Source organism: Passer domesticus, chromosome 4 (genome assembly GCF_036417665.1).
Source record: "Passer domesticus isolate bPasDom1 chromosome 4, bPasDom1.hap1, whole genome shotgun sequence".
In the NCBI taxonomy this organism is placed as follows: Eukaryota; Metazoa; Chordata; class Aves; order Passeriformes; family Passeridae; genus Passer; species Passer domesticus.
In genome coordinates, this window is record NC_087477.1 from 71,772,944 (window position 1) to 71,799,694 (window position 26,751).

Below are 26,751 nucleotides of genomic sequence, written 5' to 3' on the forward strand. Positions count from 1 at the left end.
TATTGCCATGTACTATGGGCACTTTTAGTATGGTTAGAACATCTCTTTTCTGAAGTGCAGGCATTTTGCACCATGTTCTTAGAGCCATCACTGCTGAGCTTTCAGCAACATCTTTAATTCAGACATTAAAAGTTGAAATATTTTCTCTAGAGCATCCTTGTTTTTTTTAATTGCTTTCTAAGATTCAACACCCAACCCTAAAAAAGGGAAGTAGTTGATCCTTTTGCTTTTACTGACAGTTTCTGAGCACACATCTACTGAAACACAGTTCCCTTCCCAAAAGCTATTCAGCTTATATATCTCTTTTTTAAACCAGACTTCAGTAACATGGGAGCCCAGTTTTCAAACACAGATAAAATATGGAGACAAAGGTTCTTCAGTGTCTACTTTTGCACTAGGGCACTTCAGGCAGCATTGAATGGGCTGTGATATACATCTTGCAACATGGACATACAAACAAGGTAACAGCCATTACTCCAGCCACAAATTAAACATTTTGGCAACTCCAACAGGGATTTGAATTTAAGGCACTGCCTGTCAGAGAATATGTATAAATTTTTATGTCTAAAATTCCAATTAAAACCACATTTATTGGAGGTGTAACAACAGTTAAATAACAACAGTTATTTAAGAGATCAAGAGCTGTAGCTCTGGGAATAAGTAAGACAGGAACATTTTATCAACTGAATAAGCAAACATTATTATTACTAACAGATGCCATTGTCCATTTACAGTGGCCTGATATGAATGAATGGGAAAGCTGAAGAGTCTGGAATCTGTAATGAGCTCTGGACAAACAAGCTCATTGTTATCTCCAGCCCTAATGAGAAAAGGCCACCTCCCCCAAAGAGCAACTCCATTTAGCTGCTTACACAACCAAGAAACTCTTGAAGCCTCAGAACTGCCACTGCCTCGAGTGCTTCATCTTTTTCTCCCTCTCTGACCTAGAGTCCTTGAAAGGTTGCTGCAAAATAAAATGAGTGAAATCCTGAGCAGAGCTGAGTGGCAGCAATGTTGGGAGACACCAGAAGATCTCTACAGAAGATGAATGCCATACACTTGAAGAAACACATGCAGGTGTTCTGCACAGCTCAGAACTGACCCTCCAGAGAGTAAACCACCACTGCACATTTCTCCCAGTGCCAATCAGGCCAGTGAGAATGTTTCTCTGGGATTCAACCTTAGCAACTCCTCAGGAGCTGGGAGATGAGACAAGAGGACAGCTCACAGCAAAGAAAAGCATTCAGAGCAGTACCTGGCTGTCGGACATTTGGTAGAGATCTTTGTACGCCATGTAGACTTGAAAAGAGTTCACACCTGTTCCAAGACAAAATTCAAAGGTGTTGCCATGTAAATGTATTCTTAAATTATATTTGAACAAAAACGTCAGGAAAAGTAAGTAACAGAGTATGTCTGGACTAGGCTTTTCACTAGTGATTGCCAAAAATCAAGCATGGCTTCACAGCTGCATTACAGCTGCTAGGACTAGAAGCCTGGATACCCTCTATCCTGGGGGAATTTTTTGGCTGCTGTGGGTAGCCTGTGTTCATCCCTGGAGTAACCCAGCCACCACTGCAAAGAGCATTGCTTGTAACCAAATCACAGACAAGCAATGGTGGCTAAAGCTAGCATGTAAACTTTGTGAAGTTTAAAAAACCTTGTGTAAGGTTCTGTGTATCAGTGTTTTTCTTTTTAGGTTTCCTTAGCTATTCAGGAAAATGTTGCAGCTTGATCTAAACGGTGCTTTTTGGTAGATAAAACTTCTGGTTAGGTTGCCCCAAAGTGCTGAGAAGGTGTAACTTAAGCTTAGCTGATGGTAGACACTGGGAAGGAGTGGAGACAAAGCCTGAAACCAGTTTCATATGCAGCTCACCACACCTCTTCTTCTGCCTTCCAAAGGAAAGATTTATGCTGGCAGCCATAAAAACCAAGAAAGACAATAGTTTCAAATTTCAGAAATCCCTAAGAAATGCTAGTGTTGAGTGTCAGTTGTCAATAACCCCCTGTATTCAAATCCCCATGTGTTGCTATTTATTTCAAAGATTTGGTTATTTACATGGCTTTGTATTCTTACAGAATACAACTTACAAATGTTTTCTGTTCATAATCTCTGTACATATGAATTCATATTAGTATATATATTTGTCTTACCTTTTAGTCTACTGCCAAGACCCCCAGTTTGGTCCAAGGACCAGTATTGTACTTTTCTAGCTCAAAAAAAGAGTAAATTCTAAGCTACCTAAACTGTGTATGCTGCATTTCAAAATGGCTGTGATGAAAACTGTGTTTCCTGGGGCAAGAAGAAAATGTTCCTGTTGTTCATGTTGTCTACATGAATGAATAAAATGAATAAACCTCTCTGATGAAGATATAACTCCTTCATGAGTCTAGAATGAGCAAATACATCCTCAAGCAGAGGATATGACTGCTCACACACACACACACACACAGAGAATTCATTTGTTTACAATTACAGGACTAAAATACCCCAGGATACAAGATAAAACATTGAAATGATCCCTGGTATTATGTCTTCCTGCTAAGTCCAGGCAGCTCAGAGAGAAGCACAAAGCAGGAGCTGGCCCCTCCTTGCTGACTTCCACGCTGAACGGCGGAACCCTGTCAGCCTGTAAACCCATCCTTTCTTCCCATTGTCCTATTTATCATGTTCTCAGAAGACACATACAGCCTTTACTAACTGTAATCCCTACCTCTACTCCTCATCACAATTTCAAAGTACTCAGTACTTGCTTATTTTAAAACCTGAGCTTGGCTGGGCCTTCCCTGGGGCCGATGCTTGCAGCCTCGTGCCCTGAGCCCCTCTGAGTGCTCACAGCAGGGCCCAGCACACCCACCCCACCTGCCTTAGAGCAGAGCTCCATTTTCTCTGCACAAACCCACCCCACATGTCAGATGTCAGCTGCACCCAGGAGCCGCCTCTCTGCAGGGGTACCCATGCCCACACAAAGCAAGGAGGACGTGTCGGGCCTGCTCCAAGCCATGCCGACTGCCTCGGGATGGCGCGGGACTGACGCCTCACACGCTTTTCTCTGTGAGCCGAGGGCTGAGGTACCTACTGCTCTCCCTTATCCACCAGGCTCTACCAAAGGTGATTCATTGCATCACAGTCCTGCAGGAGGTAAGGCAGCTTTCCCTGACTGCTGTGGGGGGAAAAACACATACTCTGACCCAAGTAATATGTATTCTCATCCTCTCTCTTTTATTGCCTTGCTATCTTCTTAAGCCCTCTTCTGACGCTGGCAAAACGACTGAGTTTTGCTCTCACTCTGTTTAATGTTCTCCCTGAAATCAATGGGAGCAGAAGGGATCCCAGCAGGGAACCTGTCACAGGATCTTGAGCCTGTTCCTTATGACAGTGCAGAAGCAGAGTTCTCCCTTGTAAACACACACTCACACCCTCAGCTGCCACCAGACACACACAGAGTAGAAGAGCATTTCAGGGGCTGCCTTTACAGCTAACAGGAGAGAGGGTGTGAACAATCCTGCCTTGCAAAGAGAGCACCTATACCAGATACCAAGACAAATAACACAAATTTACATATACAGGTATCCAAGATTAGACTCCTTGCCCTGGCCTGGTTCCTTGACCTACTCATTGGAATTATGCAGCTTTTCAAAAGCCCTGGTCCGTGGCCTATTGACCTGAATGCTTAACATCTGTTACACACTACATTCTTGTTAATGTCCTACTACATTCTTGTTAATGTCCTACTTGCTCTCACACTAGGGATACTCTACAGAATCCTCTCCAAATTTTAGACAGGACTACAGTGTACTCCTGAACTTTCTGAACAGTGACAAAGTCAAAGGAACCAGTGAGGCCCCTGTCAGCAATTTCAGGCTCTTGCTCCTTTGCATATACTGAAGAAGCTCAATCCCAAAATAGCTGCTGAAATTATACAAGTCTGAGTGTTTATAATCAATATTTGGCTCTACAAAATCTTCAGGCACTTCCAAAGCCTGTGTCTCCTTAAATTAGCATTGTATTGATTTAAAACTGATTAATTGTTCAATTATACCTTATGACAAGGCACCTCAACAGCCACTCTGTGAGCTCCCCTGTTACTCATGCTGATTGCATTAGGCACATGGAGCTCTGAAACACAATGAGCTGAGCCCTGTCACTCAGCTCACTCACCCACAATCAGCCAAGAACCAATTCAATCCAGATTCCAGCTGATGAAAACCAGGGTCACTCCACTGACATCAAGTCTATTTGCACCAGCTGGCTTAAATGTTTCCAATTATCAGGAAATATTACCCATTAATTTGAAAGCCCTTGCCACGCTGAATTATTTCCTATTGTGTTTGTGCATTCATACCCCCTTACCTTGTGTCTCCAACATGTGAGACTAACTCACACTGCCTGCCTGAGATGTACATGAGAACAAAGGTGACCTCCTAATGCTCTCACCACTGAAGAGGCCACCAAGACTCCACCATAAATCTCAGTTTAGGAGCCAATGAACAGATTTGTGCTTCCCCTGATGACTCCAAGGCAGGTCAGATTTACATAGAAAACTCACATTTCAATAGTTAGAGAAAACTATTAACCTAACTGTCTGCACCAGGCTTTTAATGTAAACCCTTGGGCAAATTTAGGAGTGCTGAGCCATATGTGGTCAGGGAGCTCTGGAAAATAATATCCAACCTTTTAAACAAGGCACAGTATACTTGTCTTGAGAGAACAGTCAGCTAATGCACAGCAGCAGATTCATGTTAATGCTGATAGCAGGGAAACAGCACAGATTTAGCACAACTTGTGTTGACAGATGTCATCACCTTGTAAAAATCCCCTATACTAGAGACCTATGCAAGACCAGCTGCAGTTTCTCTAATTATGTGCAGTCTTGCTGATAGGAGTGTTTTCTTGCCTAAAATCTGGTTACACAGCACATGTACTATTAGCATCCTGTGACATGGAATAAACTCCCCCATGCCCATAACCTCCATGGCATCTCAGCAAACAACTGTTCACTCAAAAATAGCATTTTGCTTTTTTTTCTACTTTGATAGTACCTTTATAAAGAGAACCTTTCACATCTAAGTCAACACTAGCTCTATGCATTACAAAGGATGCTGCATATACTATATACATATACATATCACTTAGGTTTCCCAAGAGAAGAGTCATTCTGATTTGCCCATGGAAACCACACGCCATTTCAGAAAATATTCCCTAATTAATATCCATACATTTTCAAGGAAAGTAGAAGATGAAAAACATGTGAAAATATATGATTCTGCAAAGAAAATACAAGCTGTCAGGCACAATTTCAAGGACCAAGATCTAAGTTAGGATCTTCTGAAGGCTAGATCCCATTGCCCACACAGAGATATCTGGTGCCACAAAGATGCCCTCCATATATGAGACTGCCACATTGAGCCTGTGTGTGTGGAAATGCATTTAGGAGAGGTTTCATCTGTGCTATTCTGAATTGGTGGTTGGAGTCCAGGTAAGGTAACCTCTCATGATAGCATCTCACATGATAGTAGGTCTGATAATTGAACACCATAGAAGTGTCAAACCCATAGAAGTGTCTTAGATTCCTAAGTAAGTGACTTTTTTTTTTTTTTTCCCCAAGTGTTGAAACATGGCATCTTCTAGTAACTTCAGGGAAAGCCAGCAGAGAAGCACTTGAGAAAATCAGGGCATTTTTTCAATATTAGATACCTAACTTTAGCATCTTTTTTTCTAATAACTGGATTTTTTTTTCTAAAAATACAGGTATGTTTAATTTTAAAAATCAAGTCTCAGCAAGTAAATTATTCCAAGTCACAGCTGTGAAATGAGATCTAGCCTGTAGTGACATTTTCACAGTCCCATGTGCTCTTCATATTCAGATTTAATTTGAGGCAGCTGAATCAAATCTTTCAGTCTAGTTAAAACCTGAACCACTACTTTGAAATGTTTCATTTTCATTCATTCATTAAATAGAGGCTCTAAGGTGACTGGGCTGATTATCCTAAATACTGATGTTTGAGTTTTACCTTCAAAAAAACCTACCTATGCAATCTCTTATTTCCACATATACAAGCAAGGATAAAATAATACATTTTTTATGACAATGTAAGCATCTTAATCTTCCAAGTCTATACTGGAAAAAGTCATATATATCCACAAAGTTTTAGGTCCATTTTACACAGCAGCAAGTGAAAATACAAGTTCAAGGTAGTGAAGAACCTTAGCCATCATAGGCAGTGCCTAAGCATTCATTAAAATACTTGAAAATGTCACCTCCATATGATATTTCAATAAAACAAAAAAATATTACTACATTTCACTCACTAACCTTTGTCTTGCACGAGTACTTCCAGCTCTTCTCGAATCCCATCATACCAGCTGGTGATGTCCACGTGGAGAGCATAATCACAACAGGATTTGGTATCAGCTGCCTCATGCCACTTCTCAAAGGAGGTCAGTAAACTAGATCCAGGTTCTGGAAGCACATGATCAACTGAAAAAGAGATTGAGTGTCTGTTAGCAGGACAGTATGCACACTGTTCATATTTCTCCAGAGTGAGCAGTCCTGCAGCTCCTCAGCCAGAACAGCAGCCTTGGAGGCAGCCTGTGTGCTGACTGTAACACTGGGGTGTCAGCCAGGTCCTGCTGCAACTTTGTGAACAGTCTATACTAAAGATGAGTCTGGCAACCTGCTTGGTGCAGCATCAATAGACACACAAAGGGGGAGCCAAACACCTCACAGTTTAGCAAACATTGGTGTTTCCCCTTACTGGATTGTAAGAGACCATAGGTTCTGGCCCTCACTGTAGTTCTTGTCTGATGTGTCCATTTCTATGTATTTCACAGTAAACACAATAATTAACCAGTGCCTCACAGTCACTGAACTGGCCCACTCTGCCCTACCAACACATCAGTGCAGATGTTCAATGTTTTCTCAGCAGCCAAAACTGGGAATACAGCCAAAGGTTTGAACTGGAGTGGCATTGAGCACAAACACTATCACACTATACAGTCCATTGAATGCCCTGCCTCAAGGCTTTCTGCCTCTAAGGGTGCCACACCATCCACTGACACCAAGGCATGACTACTTATGCATAGGTACTCCTCTCTGCAGGGCTAGTTAGTATGAAAACAAATCAACATGGGCTTACCAGTGCCACCTGCAAGCCTAACTCTGCACAGGAATACTCAACTGAAGAGCACAGACTGAAAAAAATTATTAACAAAAGGAATGAACAGCAGTGCATTTTGTGCCTATGGCCAAAGAGTCTTTCAGCTGATGCCTGAATATGGGTAATAGGTAACAAAAAATCCAAAAAATCCACATCCCAATTCAATGGGAGTAAAACTCCACTGGGAAGCTCCTCTCCACAAGGAAGCCAAGACAATTTATGGCACCTGAACAATTGCCTCACAACATCTAACCAAAGTCAAGTCATGGCAGAAGGAAAGAGATAAATCTTGTCCCACCAGCTGTAGACAGAAGAAGAGTCTTTAACAACTAGAAACACTTCACCAACAAAGATGTTCCTCTGGGACCTCTATTAAGGTCTTCCTCAATTCCTGCTGCCAAATCCAAGTTCATAAAAAAGCATATCTTCTTATTTCTATGCCTCTTGAAATGGCAGTAGGTGGGAACAGCAGATCTTTGTCAGATTTTCTGTGCATATACTTACAGAACTACCTACACTGCTTCCCAAAAATCCCAAGATTACATACATTATCCCTCAGTGCTTGTTCTGTATTTCAGAGGAAAAGCCAAGAGACAATTCCACATGCTGGTATTTCTTTCTGAGGATAGGTTCATTTTCAGGCCAACCCTGGTTAACAATGATGAATGGATCTCAAACACAGTGCCCAGAAATTTGAAGATTCATTGCAGTAGAACTCAGAAAATCAGAATGAAGCCTCTGGTACCTATCCCCACATAGCTCTGCTGGTACTCACTGATCATGGTGGTGCCCCCTGCTAGTGCTGCTTTTGTGCCTTGATAGAAGTCATCAACAGCAGTCATCCCCTGGTAGGGCTTTTGTAGATAAGTGTTGACATCTATTCCCCCAGGAATAACCATGCGCCCATTAGCCTCTATGGTCTTGACTCCTCCAGGAACAATCAGATTCTCTCCTATTTGCCTGCACAGCAAGGAAAGCCAGTATTACTTTATTGGAAAAGCACAGAGGACAAAGCTATTTGAGGCATGTAGGGGAGAGGGAGCCTGGGCCCATACAGCAGGAGGTGGGCCCCAAAGGCAAGGTGAAGCTCAAGCACACGCTCCCTCTGTCCTGCCCAGCACAGCAGAACAAAGCAGAGGAGAGCTGACGTGCTGAGCCGTGAGCTCTGTTTGCTTTGCACGGCTCTAGTGGCCAATAAAGGAGCTGTAATGCACCAGCATTAAAAATTGATTATTTTTATATGATGTCTATCTTTAAACAATTCAAATTATGTACACTTAATGCTCTCTTGGGGGCTCCAGTTTTGTATATTAAGTTCTTAAAAGAAAATAGGAAAACATAGATCAAATATGGGAGCAAGCTGGAATTATAAAAATATATGGCAGAAGCAAAAGGCATATAGTAATTTTATAATTACTTTGTCATCATGCAATGCAAATTTATCCTTAAAAAGAAATTTAAAGATACAGAAATACACAGCTAAGAGACCTAAACATGTTTAATCTACCATATCCCATATTCTTCATCCTCGTCTTGAAGTTAAAAGTCAGTGAAACATTCTGCATAACTATGTGGAAAAATTATAATTAGCTGTTGCCATCTTTTTCCCTTCAGGTCTTCAAAGCAGAATATTTTTTTGTCACTATTAAAAATATTAATCTGTCCCCCATACCAACATCAAACTCAAGATATTTATGATCAAAATACTTGTATTCTTCATGGACTCAATTACAAATAAATTAAACTTTAACTTTTAAAGCCACACTAGAATTTATTGTCTACTTTGCATGGTGCCAGACAGGAAGAGGGGTCTGTGGGGAAGCCATGTCTCTGCACTGTTACACCACAATATATTTGGGCTTAGAGGTAACTGTAAGGTAGTTAAAGTTCACTCAGTTTATCTCATATTACAGACACTGAGTCCCTGGTCCTAATTTTCTTTTGTCTGGATAAAACAACTTTTATCCACAGCTAAATAAATACCTCAAACATCTGAGCTGCTGAATCTGCTTCCCCATATTAAAAGGCAACTCCCACCTACAGTTCAAAACACAGCAACTGATTAACAGCCAACTGTGATAAGGTAGAACCAGAAGTGAATATAACTGTTCATTGAAACCAGTGGGAAAATTTTTAAAAAGGGGATAATTATTCACATTGGAATCTGGCCAAACTGGCAGAGTTAATAAATAACCCCAGGAGGTCAAGAATTTGTTTCATATGCTATGCAAAAATTTCACCTCCAGCAACTCGTCTCCCCTGGTGCCCTGGGCGCTGGCTGGAGGGAAGCACAGCCATTCCATGGGCAAATTCCTCATGGGCATCCCAGGATGGGGTCACAGCACTGAACAAATCCAGGAGGGCTAACTGGAGAGAGCTGGCACCTGCATGTCTGGCACCTAACAGTCATCAACATGTGCAGCACTGTCAGAGCCTGTGTGCAGCTGCACGGTGTGAACAACTCCCTGACAAACAGGGAACCAACCTGGATGCAAAATACAGCAGCTGCCCAGCACATCCTAGTGCACAAAAAAGCTGCAAGCAGCTCCTCGGTTTTAAAATGTGCCTCGCAAAGGCATATCATAAGGCACTGCACCCCTGAACAGATTCAGTGCCTGCATAAAATTAGGTAGATCCATGTGTAGTAATGGTGTTGCACTAATTTTCGTTAGTCAAATCTATCCCCAAGATTTTAATCAGAACAACCCTTTACCTTTGTAAAGCATTTATGTGGCCAAGAAATGGAACTGGGAAAAAAATTAACTATGACCCATCTCCTTTGAGTATGTCCAAGAAGTAACTGAACTTCAAGTATTAACACACCTTCTGAGAATAATATTAATAAAAACCTTCACAAAAAAAGCATTTAATTTTTATTTTCTTCCACAATCAGTATCTACCAATTTCCTCTTCAAGAAGACACGTCCTAACAAAGTGAAAGTGTGCTAACTATATATTGAAATTTTTTGATGACTCAGTGCTCATTATTTTCAGTGTATGGTTGAGTAACAACTTACTCAGCTGAAATTATCCATGTTGAAGTGACACGGGACCAAAGGCCTTTGTGGATGATGCTGCACTACTATCTGTCAGAAACCTGCCTCATCTCTTGCCCTGGCATCAAGATTAAGGCTGGGTGAAGTCTGATCTTCGCTGCTGCTCAAGGTTATTTTTATTCTGTCCAAGTAGAACAGAGAGTAGGAGATAATGTGACAGGATTCCTGAATTGCTCACTCATTAATGCAAAGTGTATGGGAGCAAGAATGGAGTTCTATTTCTTGTGGGTGAAAAAATACAACAGTGCAGATAACTGCATTCTAGACTCTGGTCAAATGATTGAGCTGGTTTCCTCATATGTCAGCAACCAGAAAACTCAGACCCACAGAAAACTGATGCTGTCTGCCATTTTCAGTGGAACAAGTTGGTAAATTCTGTTGTACATGGGCTGATTAAAGCACAACAGAAACAGTAGGCTTCAGCTCTTCCTAAGCTTCATCCAAGGAAGCTGAAAACCTCTACCAGAACTCTGTGGTGGTGCTTCTGCAGTTATCAAGCTCAGACCTTTTTTAGGCATCTGAAGTTCCCCCTAACTTGACTCATCACTTGCCCAGCTCTGGAGATCATGCCCCCAGACCCCACCCTGCCACTTGTTTGTCCCTCCAGCCCAGAGGGACCCAACCCTTCCCCTTGGCAGGGATGGAACAGAGTACAGCAAGCACCAGACCATGACCTGTCACTTGGCACAGGGCTCACTTCCTCATGTGATAACAGAGGCAGGAGAGATGTAGGCAAAATACATTATTTATATGCCAATTTAAATTACCAAATATTTTAAATACTATTTAGATAATGGAGAAGTGCCTCTCAGCTGCCATCTGAGTGTGCAGGGCTTAAGTTTCAGGTAGGAAAAATCCACATGCACTGCTGCTCCTTGTACCTAGGGAGCCAGTTTGAGCATAGATTGGCAGGAAGAAACATCGACCATCCTCCAAACTATAGCTGATCTTCAAACACACTCAAGGTTACATCTGCTTTCCTCTCTGCAGAATGATCTGCATTAAAAGCATTAAAATACCCAAATATTTTCATTAGGCTGCAAGAGAAACCCAACCCTCTCTTTTCCAAACAGTTTTCATTTCAGAGTGAGAAAAATAACCCAGATCTTTTATAGCCCGGTAAAACCAGGACACTGCTGCCTATTCTGGGCTGAGTGGTTTGGTGTCTGTTCCATTCTGTGTTAGAATTCTGTATTATCAGCAGGATCTGCAGCTGGAAAGTTGTAGCATCAACTGAAATGAGGATGACTGAGTTTCAAGGTCCAGCTCCAAACAAGCTTGAGCCACATTTAACAATGATGTTAAATATTCAGACACAATGGGCAGTTCCACCTGAAGAAACAGAGATCAAACAAACCCAGGGCTTTCTTAGGTTGCAAAATTTATCATCTGAACACAGTAAGAACCCAACCCCATCTCCTAGCAGGCTGCCCTCACAATTTATTTCAGAGCAGGACTTCTTGCACATTTTTCAAAGAAAAATCTTGGGTCATCTAAATCTAGGGCATCAGGCATAACTCAGGGTGCTAAATAGAGAACTTGCCTCCTTGGGCGAAGATAAATGCTTCTTAAAAATTAAGATCTTGCCTGTCTGATCATTATTAACCCTAATTAGCTTGGGCAGCTGAGATACTTCCTGGAGGTATGGATCCACACACGGATTTCAGAGGGAGTCTATGTACTTAATAAGGGCAGGTGAAAGACTGGCATTGCTAACGTGCCTACTAACTACCACTGCATTTCTGGAATCAAAGCCAAAATGTCACAGCAGTTTCAGGCTCTCAGCATCTCATGCATTTAGTTGTTTAAATAGTTCTGATGCTCACAAGTGTTAATAGAATATTTGCACATGAACTAACAAAACCACAGAAAAACTCAAGAAAAAACACACATCAAAGAAACTACAACTTGGCAAACTATTGCTTTAAAAATAGATACATGTTCAAAATTTTGTGTCCTCACCACTTTTGCCACTTCAATTAACACTACAAATGGAAAGGCAGAGCAAAGTATTAAAAAGAAAACTGCACAGTCCATGGATGAAAGTATTCAGATTTTTTTCTGTTATAACAACCTGAATCATAATAACATATGCAGTCACAGATATATAAAGAATTGGACTTTTAATCTGATGTTAAAGAGCTCTGAAAGGAGTTTAAGGAGCTCTGAAAACAAGTAGGCAATTAATTATTTACCAGATAACCATAATTATATTTCTGTGCATCAAATTATAGCCGCTTTAGATGAAGCTTCTTAGGTCACTAGTGAAAGTGTTTAGCAACCATGAAAAAGGCTTTGATCCTTGTGTACATCACAGTGCTCATACACTACATAACTTTGCAAACCTTAGAGACCCTCATCTCCACTCAGCCAAGGCAGGACCAGCAGAGCACATGGACATCTCTGTTACAGTTTCCCAGGCTATCAGTAACACATATTTCAAATTTTTCACCTAACAAATACTTTCCCAGTTCCTGTATTTTATAGCCTGATAAATCAGGACTTTCTTTCTAATTGTGTAACAATGCATAACAACATTATAGGAACAGAACATGCTGTGGTTCAGAATTAACCAACAGGCAACTGTGACATGGCAGGTCCTCATTTGCACCATGCAACATGGGGCATATTTCAGATTTCTGTGCCTTACAAGCCTTAAGAGCATGGCTGCAATTGCACTGATTAGGTATAGGGAGAAAAGCTGTAGAGAGTTTTCTGCCATTCATAGACTCAAAAGGTTTCCATTGTCCTTACCATTACTTCTTTTCTTGAGAGTGCCTATTTGCCTTAACTATTTCGGAAGAAACTGTGATTGAACTGTTTGAAAAGCAAATATCTTCAATTTACAGCAAAGACATTTTCTACTTATCTAATCTTAGTGAAGATAAAATGGCAGAATTTAATAATTAAACACTCCTCAACTACAGTCTCACATTTAGAGGTCACTGAGATTCTGCCTACAAAAGATTTTAAGTCAGTATAAGATTTTGAGTCAGCACTATGAAGAAACCACAGTAGTCTATGTTAACACGCATGCAAAAAAAGCAATATTTAATAAAAACCAACTTTATAAGTCCATCTTCAAGGTACAGGTCTGCATAGAAGGAGTGGTCATCATTGATAATTCTTCCACCTTTAATGAGCAGTCGGTCACTCTGGAGGAAAAAAAAGGGAAAATATGGGTTTGTCAAAATAAATAAACGTAATAACGTATATGATAACCAATATGCTCATATTATAAAGAAAGCCATTAATATCAAACACTACTCTATATAAAGGTGGGTTCATGTGGGTACACAGATAGTGGACAGGGTAGTTTCATTGATTGTTTCAGTGGATATGATAGTGTCATCCTATTTCAGGAGAGTTTCAGTTTATTCCTGACTTTTGAAACATGAGACCTCATCGTCATCTCAGTTCATTTTGCTCAAAGCAGCAATCACTGCACATAGAAACATCTGAAATACCACTGCATTCCTCTTTTACCACCCCACAGTGCAAGGGCCAAAAGGGAAAGAGAAGCCTGCAGAAGCTGCCCAACACTGCAATGGCCAGGCTGAGCTCACTTGGCAGCCTTGGCACCTCTGGAAAAGTAACCAAGCTTTGAATGGGGAGGCACAAGGTCCTAAGAGGCTGCTTAGCCCTGCCACTTAGAAATTCCTCATCAGGGAAGCTCCTTCAACACCAGCTCAGCAGGAGCAACTCCTGTGCAGCAGCCAAGTGACACAGCCCACAGCTCCTGTCTCCTGTACTGTGGTACAGACCCACAGTTGAGCACAGTTTGTAGTGAGCATGAAGAATTCATTGTAATCAATTTGTGACTTCTGCAGGGCAAAGGCTGTTGGTGAATTGGGCACACTCTGTGCTGAGACTGCCCATGTCATATCTCACTCACTCCATGCATGAGAACAGAATGCAGGCTCCAAAGTTTGGTTCACCTGAAATATCACACAAACAGCACAAAGACCCACCCCCTCCTGGTATTTTCTAAAGTGCCAGGAAGAAAACTTTTTTTTTTCCAAGAAGGACTGTTCAAAATATCCAGTCTGCAAGAGTTACTGTTCACAACAGTTGTCTGCTTATATTCTTCTCTATTCAAATGGTTCTATTCTGCTCTCAAAAACTACATTTTATAGGAAACAGATTTTACCAGAGCATATTTCAGAAAACCAGTACTTAAACTCTCTTATTGAAGATGTCATACTGGAAATGCCAGCCTCCTACCACCTACCCAAAGATAGGACAAGTCCATAACTCTTCTGACTTCAGCGGGGGTAGTTAATCTTCCTCACAGCAACTATGGGGCTGGATTTGTGCTGGAAACAGTGCTGATAGCACAAGGATGTTTTAGCTGTTGCTGTGCAGAGCTTAGAGAGTGAATGTCCCTGCTCATCACCAGGAAAGAGGCTGGGTGAGCACAAGGAATTGGGAGTGGGGATAGCTGGGACAGCTGACCCAAACTGACCGAAGGGATATTCCATACCATATGGCATCATGCTCAGCAATAAAAACTCAGGGGGAGTTTGATGGGGGGAATACTGCTTGGGGACTGGCTGGGCATCAATAGGAAGGTGGTCACCAACTGTATTGTGCATCACTTGTCCTTCTTTGGTTTTTTAATCTCTCTTTTTTATTTTCCTACCAATTGCATTGTTATCATTACTATTATTATGATTATTCTATTTCAATTATCCAAGTGTTTTGATCTCAACCCAAGAGTTTTTTCACTTTTACCCTTCCAATTCTCTCCCCCATCCCACAGTGGGGTGGGCTCAGGGAGAACTGAGCAAGTGGGGCTGAATTGCCCGTTGGGGTTAAACCATGACAAGTACATAACACTTTTGGAAAGAATTTTACCAAGTGACTGTGAATGCTGGAAAACTCTTAAAGCAGTCAGAACCATTTTTTCCCATTCATACATAAAAATAGCCATTTATTATAAATTATTTCCTTGGCTCACCAGACAATAACTCAGAATCTCCAGTTTGTCCATGTTTTATACTACTTAGTCCAGATTCAATTCCTGCTTTAATTACAGCATGACTCAGGCATATAAACTATGAATGTCCTGAGTTCCCACTTTAGAAAACAAACAAGTTTATATATTCTTAATCTACAAAACCAGAACAACAAAACCAATAAATTTCTAAAAAAACTGTTCATGAAAAAGAGCTAAGGCAGAGCTAGGGGTGTTACAATGTAACCTCTGTTATACAATGCACATTTACTTTTTAGCTTGTTCTTGAACAATTTTGCAGGTTCAAAGCTTTTATTGCCCTCTGTATCATTCTAGAAAAAGGAAAAAGGGAGAAACAGACACTTTTAAGAGAGGAAGAAGGGGGGGAAAAGACATTTTAAATACAATGCACAACAAAAGAGTAAGCACACAGCAGGTCTGAAGCTCTTCTCCATGTGCTGCAGAGCCACATGACCTTGGGGGGGGGGAACCAAGGCACAGAACTGTGATGACATATGTCCCCAGGACCTGCCTCAGACATTGTCACCCTCTCATTAGAGAACAGAGATGAATGCAAGTCCTCCATCTGGAATTTGCCAGAGCAGGCTCCCTGTTTTCTCCCCAGCCCGTCTATTGTCACTTGTAATTGCAGCAGGACTTGTGAATCAGCAGCAGGAATAGGAATAAGTTACTTGGCCACGTGCTGGCAGTTGCACCTCCTCACTATGATGATTCACTACGATGCCTGCTGACCTGCAGGGACCACCATCTTGTGAGCTCTTTTTAAGCTCATTCAATTGCCTTCCTAAACATTAATATGGTCCAATTACAAGAGGCACAAGCTTACTAATAGAGGCAGGCAGTGTTCCCAGAGCACTGCATCTGTCACTGCTAAGGAGTGAAAAAATCTGCACCCTCATCAAGTTCTACATTTCATTTATTTTAAATAAGGAGAAGATGCATAATAAGTAGAAATAAATGTAACAGGCAAGGAAAATAAAACAGACTAAAAGCTGAAGAGCAGCTCCAGAAAAATAACTGTAGACATAAGGATTTTAAATGTTTTTACATATAGATATAAATATGTAAATAACAAAATTAGGTATTAGAATAAGCTAATCTAAAAAAGATACAAGTGCAGTCTTAAGAAAGAACTCAAGTTATGGAGCCAGCTATTAAACTAGGCCTCGGTCTATAAAGGATTACTGAACATTCAGCTACAAATTCTCACCTTGTTCAGAATTTTGGAGGGTGTGAGAAATTCTGATAGAGAATAAACACCTGCACTTCATAGAGCCTTTGAAAATTTTCATTTTTTACACCTCAGAAGAAAATACAAAAAATTCAGAATTGTTGCAAGAGCCATCCTGCACCTGAGGCTAAGGTTCCTTCCTGCTCCTGGGCACAGGAAGTCATGGAAGACTAGGCTGCCAAAAAACCACACAACCCCAGGTAGGCTGCCAAGCCACTGGGGACAGTGCTGTGGAGCCCTGCCCAGCTTTCATCAGAATCTGAGAGCTGTGGAAACAGCTCTAGCATGCTTCCATTCCAGCATATCAGCAAATCCAGAAGAAAAATAGTTGTGTTGGAACATCTCCCAGCCAGCTTGATCTGCCAAGTGTAGGACACATTACAGATTGCTGCAAAGTAGAATACCTTGAGACAGATGGTGCTGATGGGCCCCAGCAGCCCAGGTGGGGTTTGGGTGCCCTGTGGACACCTCAGCAGCACACTGTGCCCAAGCAAACCAGCACTGCCTCAAACACCCTGCTCCAGACCAGGGCTGGCTTGTCCTTAGCCAAAGCAGCAGTACCCAACGCCTGGATGCACAGACCACAGAGATGCACTTTCATGAATAGGCTGGAAAAATGACACAAAAATAAATTACTAGAAAGGAGGCACAGATTAATATTGACAAGCAATTTGTTGTATTCTTTGTGAAACAAGATTTCATACAAATGGTTGGCTCACATGCAGTATTCATTCCCTGCTACAGCCTAAGCACAGGCTTCAGGGACAGCCACAGGAGCCTGGGTGAGCCTGCACTGGTTTAGGTCACTGGTCCTTGCTGCAGTGAAATCCTGAACAGAAATCTGGGCACACACAGGCTCTGGGAAGTGTATTAACCTCCCTGGGCATGCAGAAGGCTGTGTGTGACATGGGGCCATTTATTTACCAGGGCATAATGTCAGGCAGACTGCTTGCAATTTTCTTACCAAGTGACAAATGTTCAGGTAAACTAGGGACCAGAGTCCTCTTCTCCCCATTTCAGAGGAGAGACACACTCTGCAGTGCCCTGGGGAAAGCAGTGAAGGAAGGGAGGAGTGGCCTGAAGTTCCTGAACTAATCCTGGCACTGCTGACCTGTATTTCTCCTTCCCAGCTGTAATCTCCATGAGGAAGAACACCCAGCTCCCAGAGGTACCCTCAGCCAGTCACTGACCCTCAGGTGCTCATCACTCAGCTCAGGAAGTGACAACACTGCCAGCCTTTCTAGAGTGGCTGCCACTCTTCCATTCAGCTGACAGGTGCCTCAGGCACTGGTTCCCTGCCTGCTGAGCTCCAAGGGCTCCATACCAAGCCTTCAGTGCACTGCCTGGCACAAGAAGCTGCCAGCCCACCTCTTCCCACTGCAAGCCAAAAGAAGCTGTCAGGACCCTCTCCTTGCTCCAGACTGCCAAAGACAGACAGCAGGAACATGGAAAAACAGAGAGGGAGAATTACATTGAACAGTTCATGGGATGCCAAGATGCAAGGGGTAAAAAGCCCTGCTCTCATTGACAAGGGAGATGCAGAAAGCACACTGTAAACCCATGCTCCGCAGCCACTGCAGGGTGTGGGAGCCAAGGTGTTTCTTCTCCGCCCATCACTATTGCAATGATGCAACTGCATTGCTGCAATGCTGTTTGCCTCGGAGTTCTGTGCCTGGCCATGACACAGCATCAGCTCAGCCACGATGCATATCTGCTGTGCCCCCTGCAGCTCTGGCACCTCTCGCCTCAGCCCACTGCCGAGTATGATACAGCCATTCCTGCTACTCCCAGCCCTTCACCTTCAAACCCTGCACACTGCTTCCCTGGGGATCTTTTCCTAATCACAGTCTAGCTTCTCCTGCTTAACCTGGCAGCAAAGCTGCAGAGCTTAGTCTGTGACATGACAGCAATTTCATGGCAGCAGAAGGAGATGCCACAAACGCGGCTCGTGTGCTGCAGGAGGAGGGGCGGGCTGCTCAGACTGGAGGCGGCGGCTGTCGCTCCCTCACAACTATTGTTTCCACTACAGCAAGAGCAACACGGAACATCTGTAAGCTGGAGACTGGCACACTTTGTACAAACTGACTGTTTTGCTGGGGTCTGAATCAGCTTGGCTCAGCTCTTGTGAAGCGTGTCCACATTTTCATGCACACCAATGGCAAAAGGCCAGCAGAGAGAAGCAGCATCTGACCGACCTTCAGGACCACGAGCCTGAGCCCTGCCGTGGTCCCCAGTCCTGCACAGGGCTCCATGCAGATACAAATGAAACCAAATTCCCTTGGGCGGAAAATCGCTTTGCTGTGGATTATTCGAAATTACAAACCAAATGTTAGAGCAAGAACAGTTGCAAAGAAATTTAAAATTAGCCTTTTCCCATTCACCCACTCCCCCCAGAGCTTGTGGTATCTAAAAATACACAACAAAATTCAAATAGCTTTTAGACATGCAGTTCTCAAATCTGCTTCTTGGGACTACTAAAACACAGTAACAGAAAAAATAAAACTGCCATAAGATTTACCAAACAGTATTTAAAATTGGTGCAGTGTGTCAAAATACAATGCAGCACAAGTTATAGAAACCACACACTTCTTCACAGCATCGATACCTATGCAGGAATCTTTCATACAAGATGGAGCTTAAAAAAAAAAAAAAAAAAGAAAGCCATTATGTATTCTAGGCATACAGAAAGATTCCAAGAGAGTCCAAGAAATGGAATAGTGTTTCCATCAAACAGCAGCATCTGTCCAGACTGCAATTCCAATATATGCTATTACATTTTTCCTTTTCTTCCACAAATGGAACATCTTCCTATTAGATCTTCATCTCTAAATCAAGTGAACCATATATTTTTAATTATTTACAGTTTGCTTTACCATTTATATACAACTCACTTCAGATAATTTATTCAGCACACAGGTCTAAGTGCTGTGCTGCTTAATTCTTGGTTTGGACCTTTAGAATTGCTGCATTGCAGCTTTTGCCAACCAAAAAAGTCTTTGCAACACTCAAACCCAGATTTTCCATGCTTAGAGGGTGAGGAAACACTCAGCAGTGATTTCACCCACTGTGTAATTGTAAGGACTTACTAGAATATAACATTGTCCATACATCTCTAGACAAACAATGGCTGTTTTCTCTAAAAGCCAGATTAGTCAAGAGCCCTGAAGATGACTAAGGATTTTATGCTAAATAGCCATTCGAAAACAGTTTAAATTCTCAATCCACCTGCACTTCAGTTCTCTGTCTATAAAGGCACGTGGTTTAAAAGGCATCAGACCAAATGCAATAGACATAAAAAGCCATTAAGCTATGTTATCACACTTGCAAGCAAGACATTAATTTTTTAGCATTTGAGAGGCAGAATTCTTTGTTACTAAGGTTTTAAAGAGTCCACCGAGAGTTACAAAAGACACAGAATTCAGTTCAGAGGGAAGGTAACAAACACAGGCTGATATTTCTGTTCTCCTTGATTATCTAAATCTCCACAAGAATCTTTGCAAGGAAGTCATTATTCAAAGGCTGAAGACCCACTGGCAAACAGTGGAAGAAGACACTCAGAGCCCCTCTGTGCTTCTATGTACTCATTCTTGCAGACTTATTTCCCACAATATACAATATACAAGATTTATTTTTTTGAGTGTGTGTGGGTATATTTGGTGGTCTTTTGTCAGAGCTGGTCAGATTCAGACCCAGCTGTGATACAAAACAGTTAAATTACCTCACTTTAAGCAAAGTACTTACAAATAAGGAACACTTTAAAACTTAATGGCAAAAGAAGAAAGATATCCTTCCCAAGAGGAATGTTTGCTTAAAAACCTTTCATAAGGATCAAAGAGCTGTAAATGGGATTTCATGAAGTACTGTCTGCTTATAAAAGATCTGCTTTTAATCAGCAATATCCCTCTTTTTGAATTTCACATCTAGATTACCCTCCATTGGAAGTGGCTTTTAGCGAGGGTGAACCCTGAATAAACTCTGGGAATTCCTTGTAAAACACTCCATCCTTGAGGCATCATTTCCGATAGGCCACTAATGGAGAATCCTGCTTTTAAGGCTCTTTTCTTAACAGATCCACTCTACTATATGGCAATTAATTTAGGAAGGATTATGCTGATTGTAGTAGTGCTGTATCTTGGTCCGTAGCCAATGTATTCATTCATCTTTATTCATTTAAGAGATCTGATGTTCTTTTGTTTCCCCTTTTGAGACCTGGCTTCCTATTCAGCAGGCAGTTTCATTGCTTAATCACCCACTCTAAAGGGGCTACTCCTACAGCTACCAACTCCATGGGGATTTCTTCACTGAAAATGTCATCTTTGCTTGGCTTTTAGAAGGGAAGGACAACAAACATCTTATTGATGACAATATTCATTGGCATCAGCAGGGGTTTCATTTAAGCAGGGGCTGGAGGGTTGAAACCATTGCATCGTATATTGCTATACCCATCCCTTGGGTTACACAGGTTATGTCAATTAAAGGGGATCTCAAAATCCCAGCAAGCCATTCATAGGAAAGCTTAAACTTGGGAAGAAAATAACAGTCATTTACAGCATGGCTGACTTCTCTAGGCCACTGAACTGAAAATGTGTTTTATCTAAGTTCTAATCAGAAACCTGCATCAGGTGACTGGGACATATCTGACTTGGCACCAATCACAGTCAAAATCCAACTAAGAGACCATATGGAATCCCTCCTCTGACAGAGCAGGTGGATGCACAGGAAACAGAATAGTAGAAAATGCCTTTAAGATGATGTTAGCAATGACAATTCATGATCAGCTAAATGCAGTGGATACCATGTGCATTGTTTGCACTCAGACACTTTGTGCTGTCATGTTGTGTCACATACCTACTTTTTCTGCCAGTGAGAGCAAGTTGTGATGCTTGCTGCCTCACTTCACATGGCATCAGCCCTGACTTCCCTTCCACAGCCTCTTCATTCTGAGCACTGCCTACTTCTCTAGCCAGCCACCGGGGTCCTCACTATTACACATAGGAGATTTTACAGAGTGTAGACTTCACTGAAGTCAGCAGGAACATTTATTATTCATAAACAATACCTTACATCTTAAAACTCATTAGGACATGAGCCACAGATGAAAACTTTTGTCTTGTGACAAACAAACAATCCCAAAGTATCTCTGCTTCAGGGGACAAGGCCACCATCTGGACATGTAGCAAGATTAGAAACCTGCAAATTATTTTGCTGCTCATCTCTATTCCTTCTTTCTCATACAAACAAAAGCATTTATCTCTCTCATATGTACAAACCCCAAGTTTATCTCGACTAACTCCCAAGTGCTTCACAAGCCAGTGGTCTCTGCTGGCTCCTCTAAATGAAAATGGGAGTTTCACGCTTTTACCACTCAACTAATTCTTGATTCTGAAAGAAATCAGACAACAGATCCTGGTCTCTCATCAGAAAAGTGGTTCATTGGCAGCAGTTCTCTCAGCACTTGCAAGAAGATTCAGACAAGCACCCCACTGCATCAGATGTCTTCACAGACAGCCACTGTCCCCTTTCCAAACCTGCCTGGCCTCCAGCAAACCACAGCTCAGTTCTGATGTGGTGGCACTTATGCCCTGCTGAGGGCACTGACTGATGAACTTGCTTTGGCAGTTAAAGGAATCACTGCCCCAAACCTTCCTTCTGTCCCTCTGCTAAAGGTTTCAGTCTCCATAGAAATGTCCCCAGAAGGACCTACTCTGAATGTAATTTAAGTCACCATATGGAACTGACAAAGGAAAAAGTAGCCACTTTTTCTCCTATAGAAAAAAGAAAGGGAAAGATGTGTCACAGAATCATGGAAATGGTGGCTGGAAGACCAAAAACTTATAGTGAAGCAGCTAAAGCATCCCCAGAGCTGCCAGGCTGAAGTCCAGTCCACTACACCATGTGAATTCACTTCACTGACAGATGAGTAAACTGAAAGGGGACAAGTCTGTTAAACAGACACACGTGGGAACGTGTAATTTTGAGGATTAAGCAAATGTTCAAGAGTAAGAAGGCATCCAGAAGTCCCAGGCCTTGGTGTTTTAAAACAGGACAAAAAGTGCTGTCTAAATCAGCCAAAATCTTGCACCAAGAGCAGAATAGTAACATGAGGCAGTGTTCCCATGCCCAGCCCTCAGGAGGCTTTTCAAACACCTCTGGCAAGTAACAGAGCAATCTGAGTGTAGCTTTTATGTAGCTGTGTTAAATAAAGGTGGGTGGTAAAAAAAACACAGGGGAGATGCAGAATAAATCCAAACCTAGACACAGACTTTGGTCCACCATTCCAGGTACTTACCACGTCCTGCATTAGTAGGATTTGTCCCCTCTGGTGTCCAAAATGAACAGGCTGGCAGCTCTCACACTGCTGTTGTCTCACACCAAAACACCACACATTATCCCAGCACCTTGTTCAGACCAAACAGAGTTTCCATCCTGAAGCAGTGTGTCACACAGCAGAAATCCAGATTAATGAATTTTTTCTCTCTCAAAGTATTCTGCCATCTTCAACTGAAGCCTACTTACTTCTCATCTTTCTTCATACCAATTCTAAATGTAACAAGCAAAATTATTCTCAGTGGCACTCCTCTGAATCTCTTCAGTCTCCCCATTTTTCTGCATCTGTTTTTTTTTTTTTCTCATGTAGTGCCAGATCTTCTATTCTCTTTTCTTGTTATGCTAGTAGTGAGATCCTTGGTCTGTAACATCACATTTTTATGCTCTCTGTCTCCCTGTGCTTTACAGTCTGTCAGCTCAGGACCAGCAGTGCCTTTCCCCACTCATATGCCAATCCTTGGACCATACCCAGAAAGATGATTCCCTTTTTTTTTCCAAGGGATTCAGGCACCATTTTCCTCTCCCAAATGCCTCCTTGCATTTGCTTTGGTGACTAGCTATTCTGCCTTTGCTCAGTAGAATTGTGTTCACACCTCCTCTTCACTGATCTCACAGAGATTATGTTTTAATGGGTGCAGTTGCTGCTGGAACAAATGTGTCCTGTCACAGGCATTGAACATGCCACATGCCTTTTTTAAACCATGGTACAATTCTAAGTTCATCTAAGCTCAGGCCTTGCTTGAAAATTGCCAACTGCTACCAAAACACAGAAGCCAAAATAATTTGCAACAGGTATTTCCGTGTCATCATCTCCATTGATTCCCTGTAATACGTGGCACAAGAGGAGTATAATAGTGATGTTAAAAGCAATGGGCTGGGGGGTATATCCTGAAAACTCTGGTCTGCATGAGAACATCCTGCACAACCAAAGCACAAAAGATTGCCACCTCTTGCACAAAAACACCTCGGCAATGGATGTGGTGGCTGTCCATACTACAAGGGCTGGGAAAAGTGCTAAGTGCTCCTGCATTCCTGACCACCCTTACACCATGCACACCCTGCTCCACCCCCAGCTAACACTCCTGAACCAGGGGTTTGAAACCCACCTGCCAAGGACTTCAATACAGTGCAGAAGACATCACTGAAGTGCTTACACTTACTGGTTCAATGCATTTCTATTATACATCCCCAGACTGCTCTGGTGCTTCAAATACAGAGGTCCTTCCCCTCCCACTGCAGTTACACACAAGGGCCCAGTTTCTCCAGTCTGGCTCACAACTGAATGGGACCTTACACTGGCACAGTGCTGGTGCTCCACTAACAGCAAACCTGGATGCTGCATGGGATGCATAACAGACAGCAGGACAAATGAGATAAAATGCAAGAAGAATGAATTTTCACACTGAAATGGAAAGAAAAAAAGAGGCAGATGAAATTACAACAAATGGTGCAGATTGGTAAATGAGAGCAGGGAGATGCCCAGGGCCAAAAAGGGATGTGCGCAACAGTGTCTTTACCATGAGCAGGGGGAGAAGGGAAAGCAGGAATAAAGCTGCTTTGGGTAAAAGAGGTGCAGGGGCTATCTATCAGTCAGACCCTGCTGTCTGAAGGACTCAGGGGGCAAGGCATAGTCAGACTAAGCACAAGGAGGAAGTTACGGCCACATGCACCAAAAGCAGTAACCCAGACAGAATATCACAGGGTTGTCATCCCTGGTATCTGCTTCCACACCGACCAGAGGTGAAACCAGCTGCTGCCTCTTCCTTCCTAGTTCCTGATGCTGCAGACCTGATTCCAGAAGGAAGTTTTGGCCAGGTACTGACTGCTGACTGCAGTGCCTGTGGCTGGATGCTGTTGCTGGGTGTTGCTGTTGTGTGCTCAGGACAGCTCCTGGCCCCATGCAAGTAACACAGACTTGGTACTGGAAAATCCACAGCAAAGTATCAGCACCCAGGACACCAACACAAATTAGTTTCTCACTTCTCCAATAGAACCCAGGAGCCGGTGTAGCTCCAAAACCCAGGAGTGTGAGTGGGGGAATGACAAATGACATTTTTATATTATTTCATCATCACTGTTGTTGCATACTTCTATAGAGCTATCAAATTTCTTAGAGCCCAGAAGACTTGAAGCTACAATGTATTTCCTTAGTGGCCGGATGAAACATCTAATTTACCACACTGGAATGGGGCTTCAGAAGATACACACGGATAGATGCTGTGGGTTCTTGTGGGACAGGCAGTGTGTACAAGGTCTGACACAAAGTGCCTGATTTGCTTCTGCTGGAGGAGAAGGGCCAGAAGTGTAAAAAAAACCAAAAACAGTCCAGCCCCTGATGCCTGCCAACTTCACTAATGTTAATTTATGCCTTTGATTTGGTCACAAAACTCAACAGTAAAGCTAATGCATATTTATTTATAGAAGCTTCAGCACATCCCATTTTGAAGAGAAAAGGCTGAGGTTTGGGCTTTCTTTTTCACAGCAATCCTCTCCACAGCACAGAGAAAAAAAAATTTTGTGAGAAGTGATGAAATTAAAAGGAACTGTTGATTCTAAGGCAGACTCCTAATTCTTCCAGTTTCTCATTCTACTCCGAACTGAGAGCAAAGAACTTGCTATGGGTGTGACCATGTTACACTCCAGGTTCAAATGAAGACTGAGCCATGCACAAAGCACCTGACACTCACCCAGAGGGTAACCAGGATCTCCCCCGACCCAGACATACCCTGAGTAACTGTAAGTCACACAACGCACTGAGGAACGAGGCAAGAGGAGCCATCACCCAAAAAGCCACTGCAGCACCCAGGTTCAGCCCTGGCCACCAGGCACTGCTGCCTGTTGATAGTGGAAACCTGCATAAATGCGGCACTTCGCTATCATTAAACTCAGCTTTTAGAAGGATGTCGTTTCCCTCCCGATCAGATATTTTGACTGAAGGATGCTTTTATTGTACAGGAGAAAGGCTCGAGGAGCTTACAGGCTTTGTAGCACTGGCAGCACTAACGCCGAAAAGCGCCGGGTTTGCTCGGGAAGGTGCCACACCCACCCGGCAGCCCGCTCCTCCAGACACCGAAACTCGCCCCGCGTCACACCGTGCCGGCTTTCCAGGGAAAAATCCACGAACCCAAGCAACACGGGAGCTCACCCCGCTTCCCCGCTCATCTCTACCCCAGGTGCCACAGCAACAGTGACCCCATCATCCACTGACCCAGTCCCCCAAGAGGAAAGCAACACCTGGAGACCAACACCGGTGCTGGGGAAAACCTCTGCCGTGCGGGCAAGCTCCGGCTGCGATTTCCCGCACCACACCCCTATCCGCCAGCTCTGCCTGTTCTTTATCTCAGCCCCTATATACCCAGATCGTGTGTATTAAGGGAAAGCATAAACTGTATGAAAGAACCCAAGTCCTTTCTTTCTGGCATGGAAAGCACGCCCTATTGTAGCTCTCTCTGCTCGGGTACAAAAGCATCTAGCGGGAGACAGGCGCCGATAGAAGAGGATGGTTATGATTAACTCTTTGACTTCTGATTCCCACCACGCCTGATGTATTAATAGCGCGCAGAGGTGTTGGTGCCGGCATCATGGCGCTCTTTGATTTTCCACGCTTCCCCCCACGCCCACGCTCGCCCACCTCCCATTTCTCCGCACCCTGTGCCTCCCCCCGGCCCACCGCCCCTGCCCCGCCGAGGCTGCGCTGCCCCTGCCCGCTGCGGGGGGCGGTGGCAGGGGCACGTTGTGCTGCGGTGGTCCCCTCCCTCTTTTGTTCTGCCTCGCCCGGCGGCCGAGCCTCCCCGGGCCCGGCTCCTCGGGAGGGCGGTACCCCCGGCCCCGGCCCCGACAGCGCCGGGACGAGCCCCCCGCCGGCCCTCCCTCCCTCCCCGCCCCGGGATGGAGCGAGCACGCAGCGCTGAGCCCCGCCTGGGCGGCGGGGGAGCAAGTGGAGACAGAACACAATAAAGAAATAAAATAAAAATATAATAATGAAATACTAAAATAAAACA

At 43.1% G+C, this 26,751-nt stretch overlaps 1 protein-coding gene and 1 long non-coding RNA gene across 3 annotated transcripts in view; one reads left to right on the forward strand and one right to left on the reverse strand.

Annotated features, from left to right (window-relative positions):
* The window catches only part of CRMP1 (collapsin response mediator protein 1), a 49,277-nt gene that overhangs the window by 19,174 nt on the left and 3,352 nt on the right, over positions 1 to 26,751 (reverse strand). For both annotated transcript variants that reach the window (XM_064418711.1, XM_064418712.1), the window contains exons 2-5: positions 13,281 to 13,369; positions 7,934 to 8,118; positions 6,315 to 6,479; positions 1,256 to 1,317 (exon numbers count right to left, since the gene is read on the reverse strand). In XM_064418711.1, coding sequence (XP_064274781.1) covers positions 1,256 to 1,317; positions 6,315 to 6,479; positions 7,934 to 8,118; positions 13,281 to 13,369 — 501 coding nt within the window. The remainder of the gene's footprint in view (positions 1 to 1,255; positions 1,318 to 6,314; positions 6,480 to 7,933; positions 8,119 to 13,280; positions 13,370 to 26,751) is intronic.
* On the forward strand, positions 6,473 to 26,495 carry LOC135299529 (uncharacterized). Its single transcript, XR_010361508.1, has 3 exons — positions 6,473 to 7,899; positions 10,153 to 10,323; positions 17,554 to 26,495. It is a non-coding gene; the product is annotated as an uncharacterized LOC135299529 (long non-coding RNA).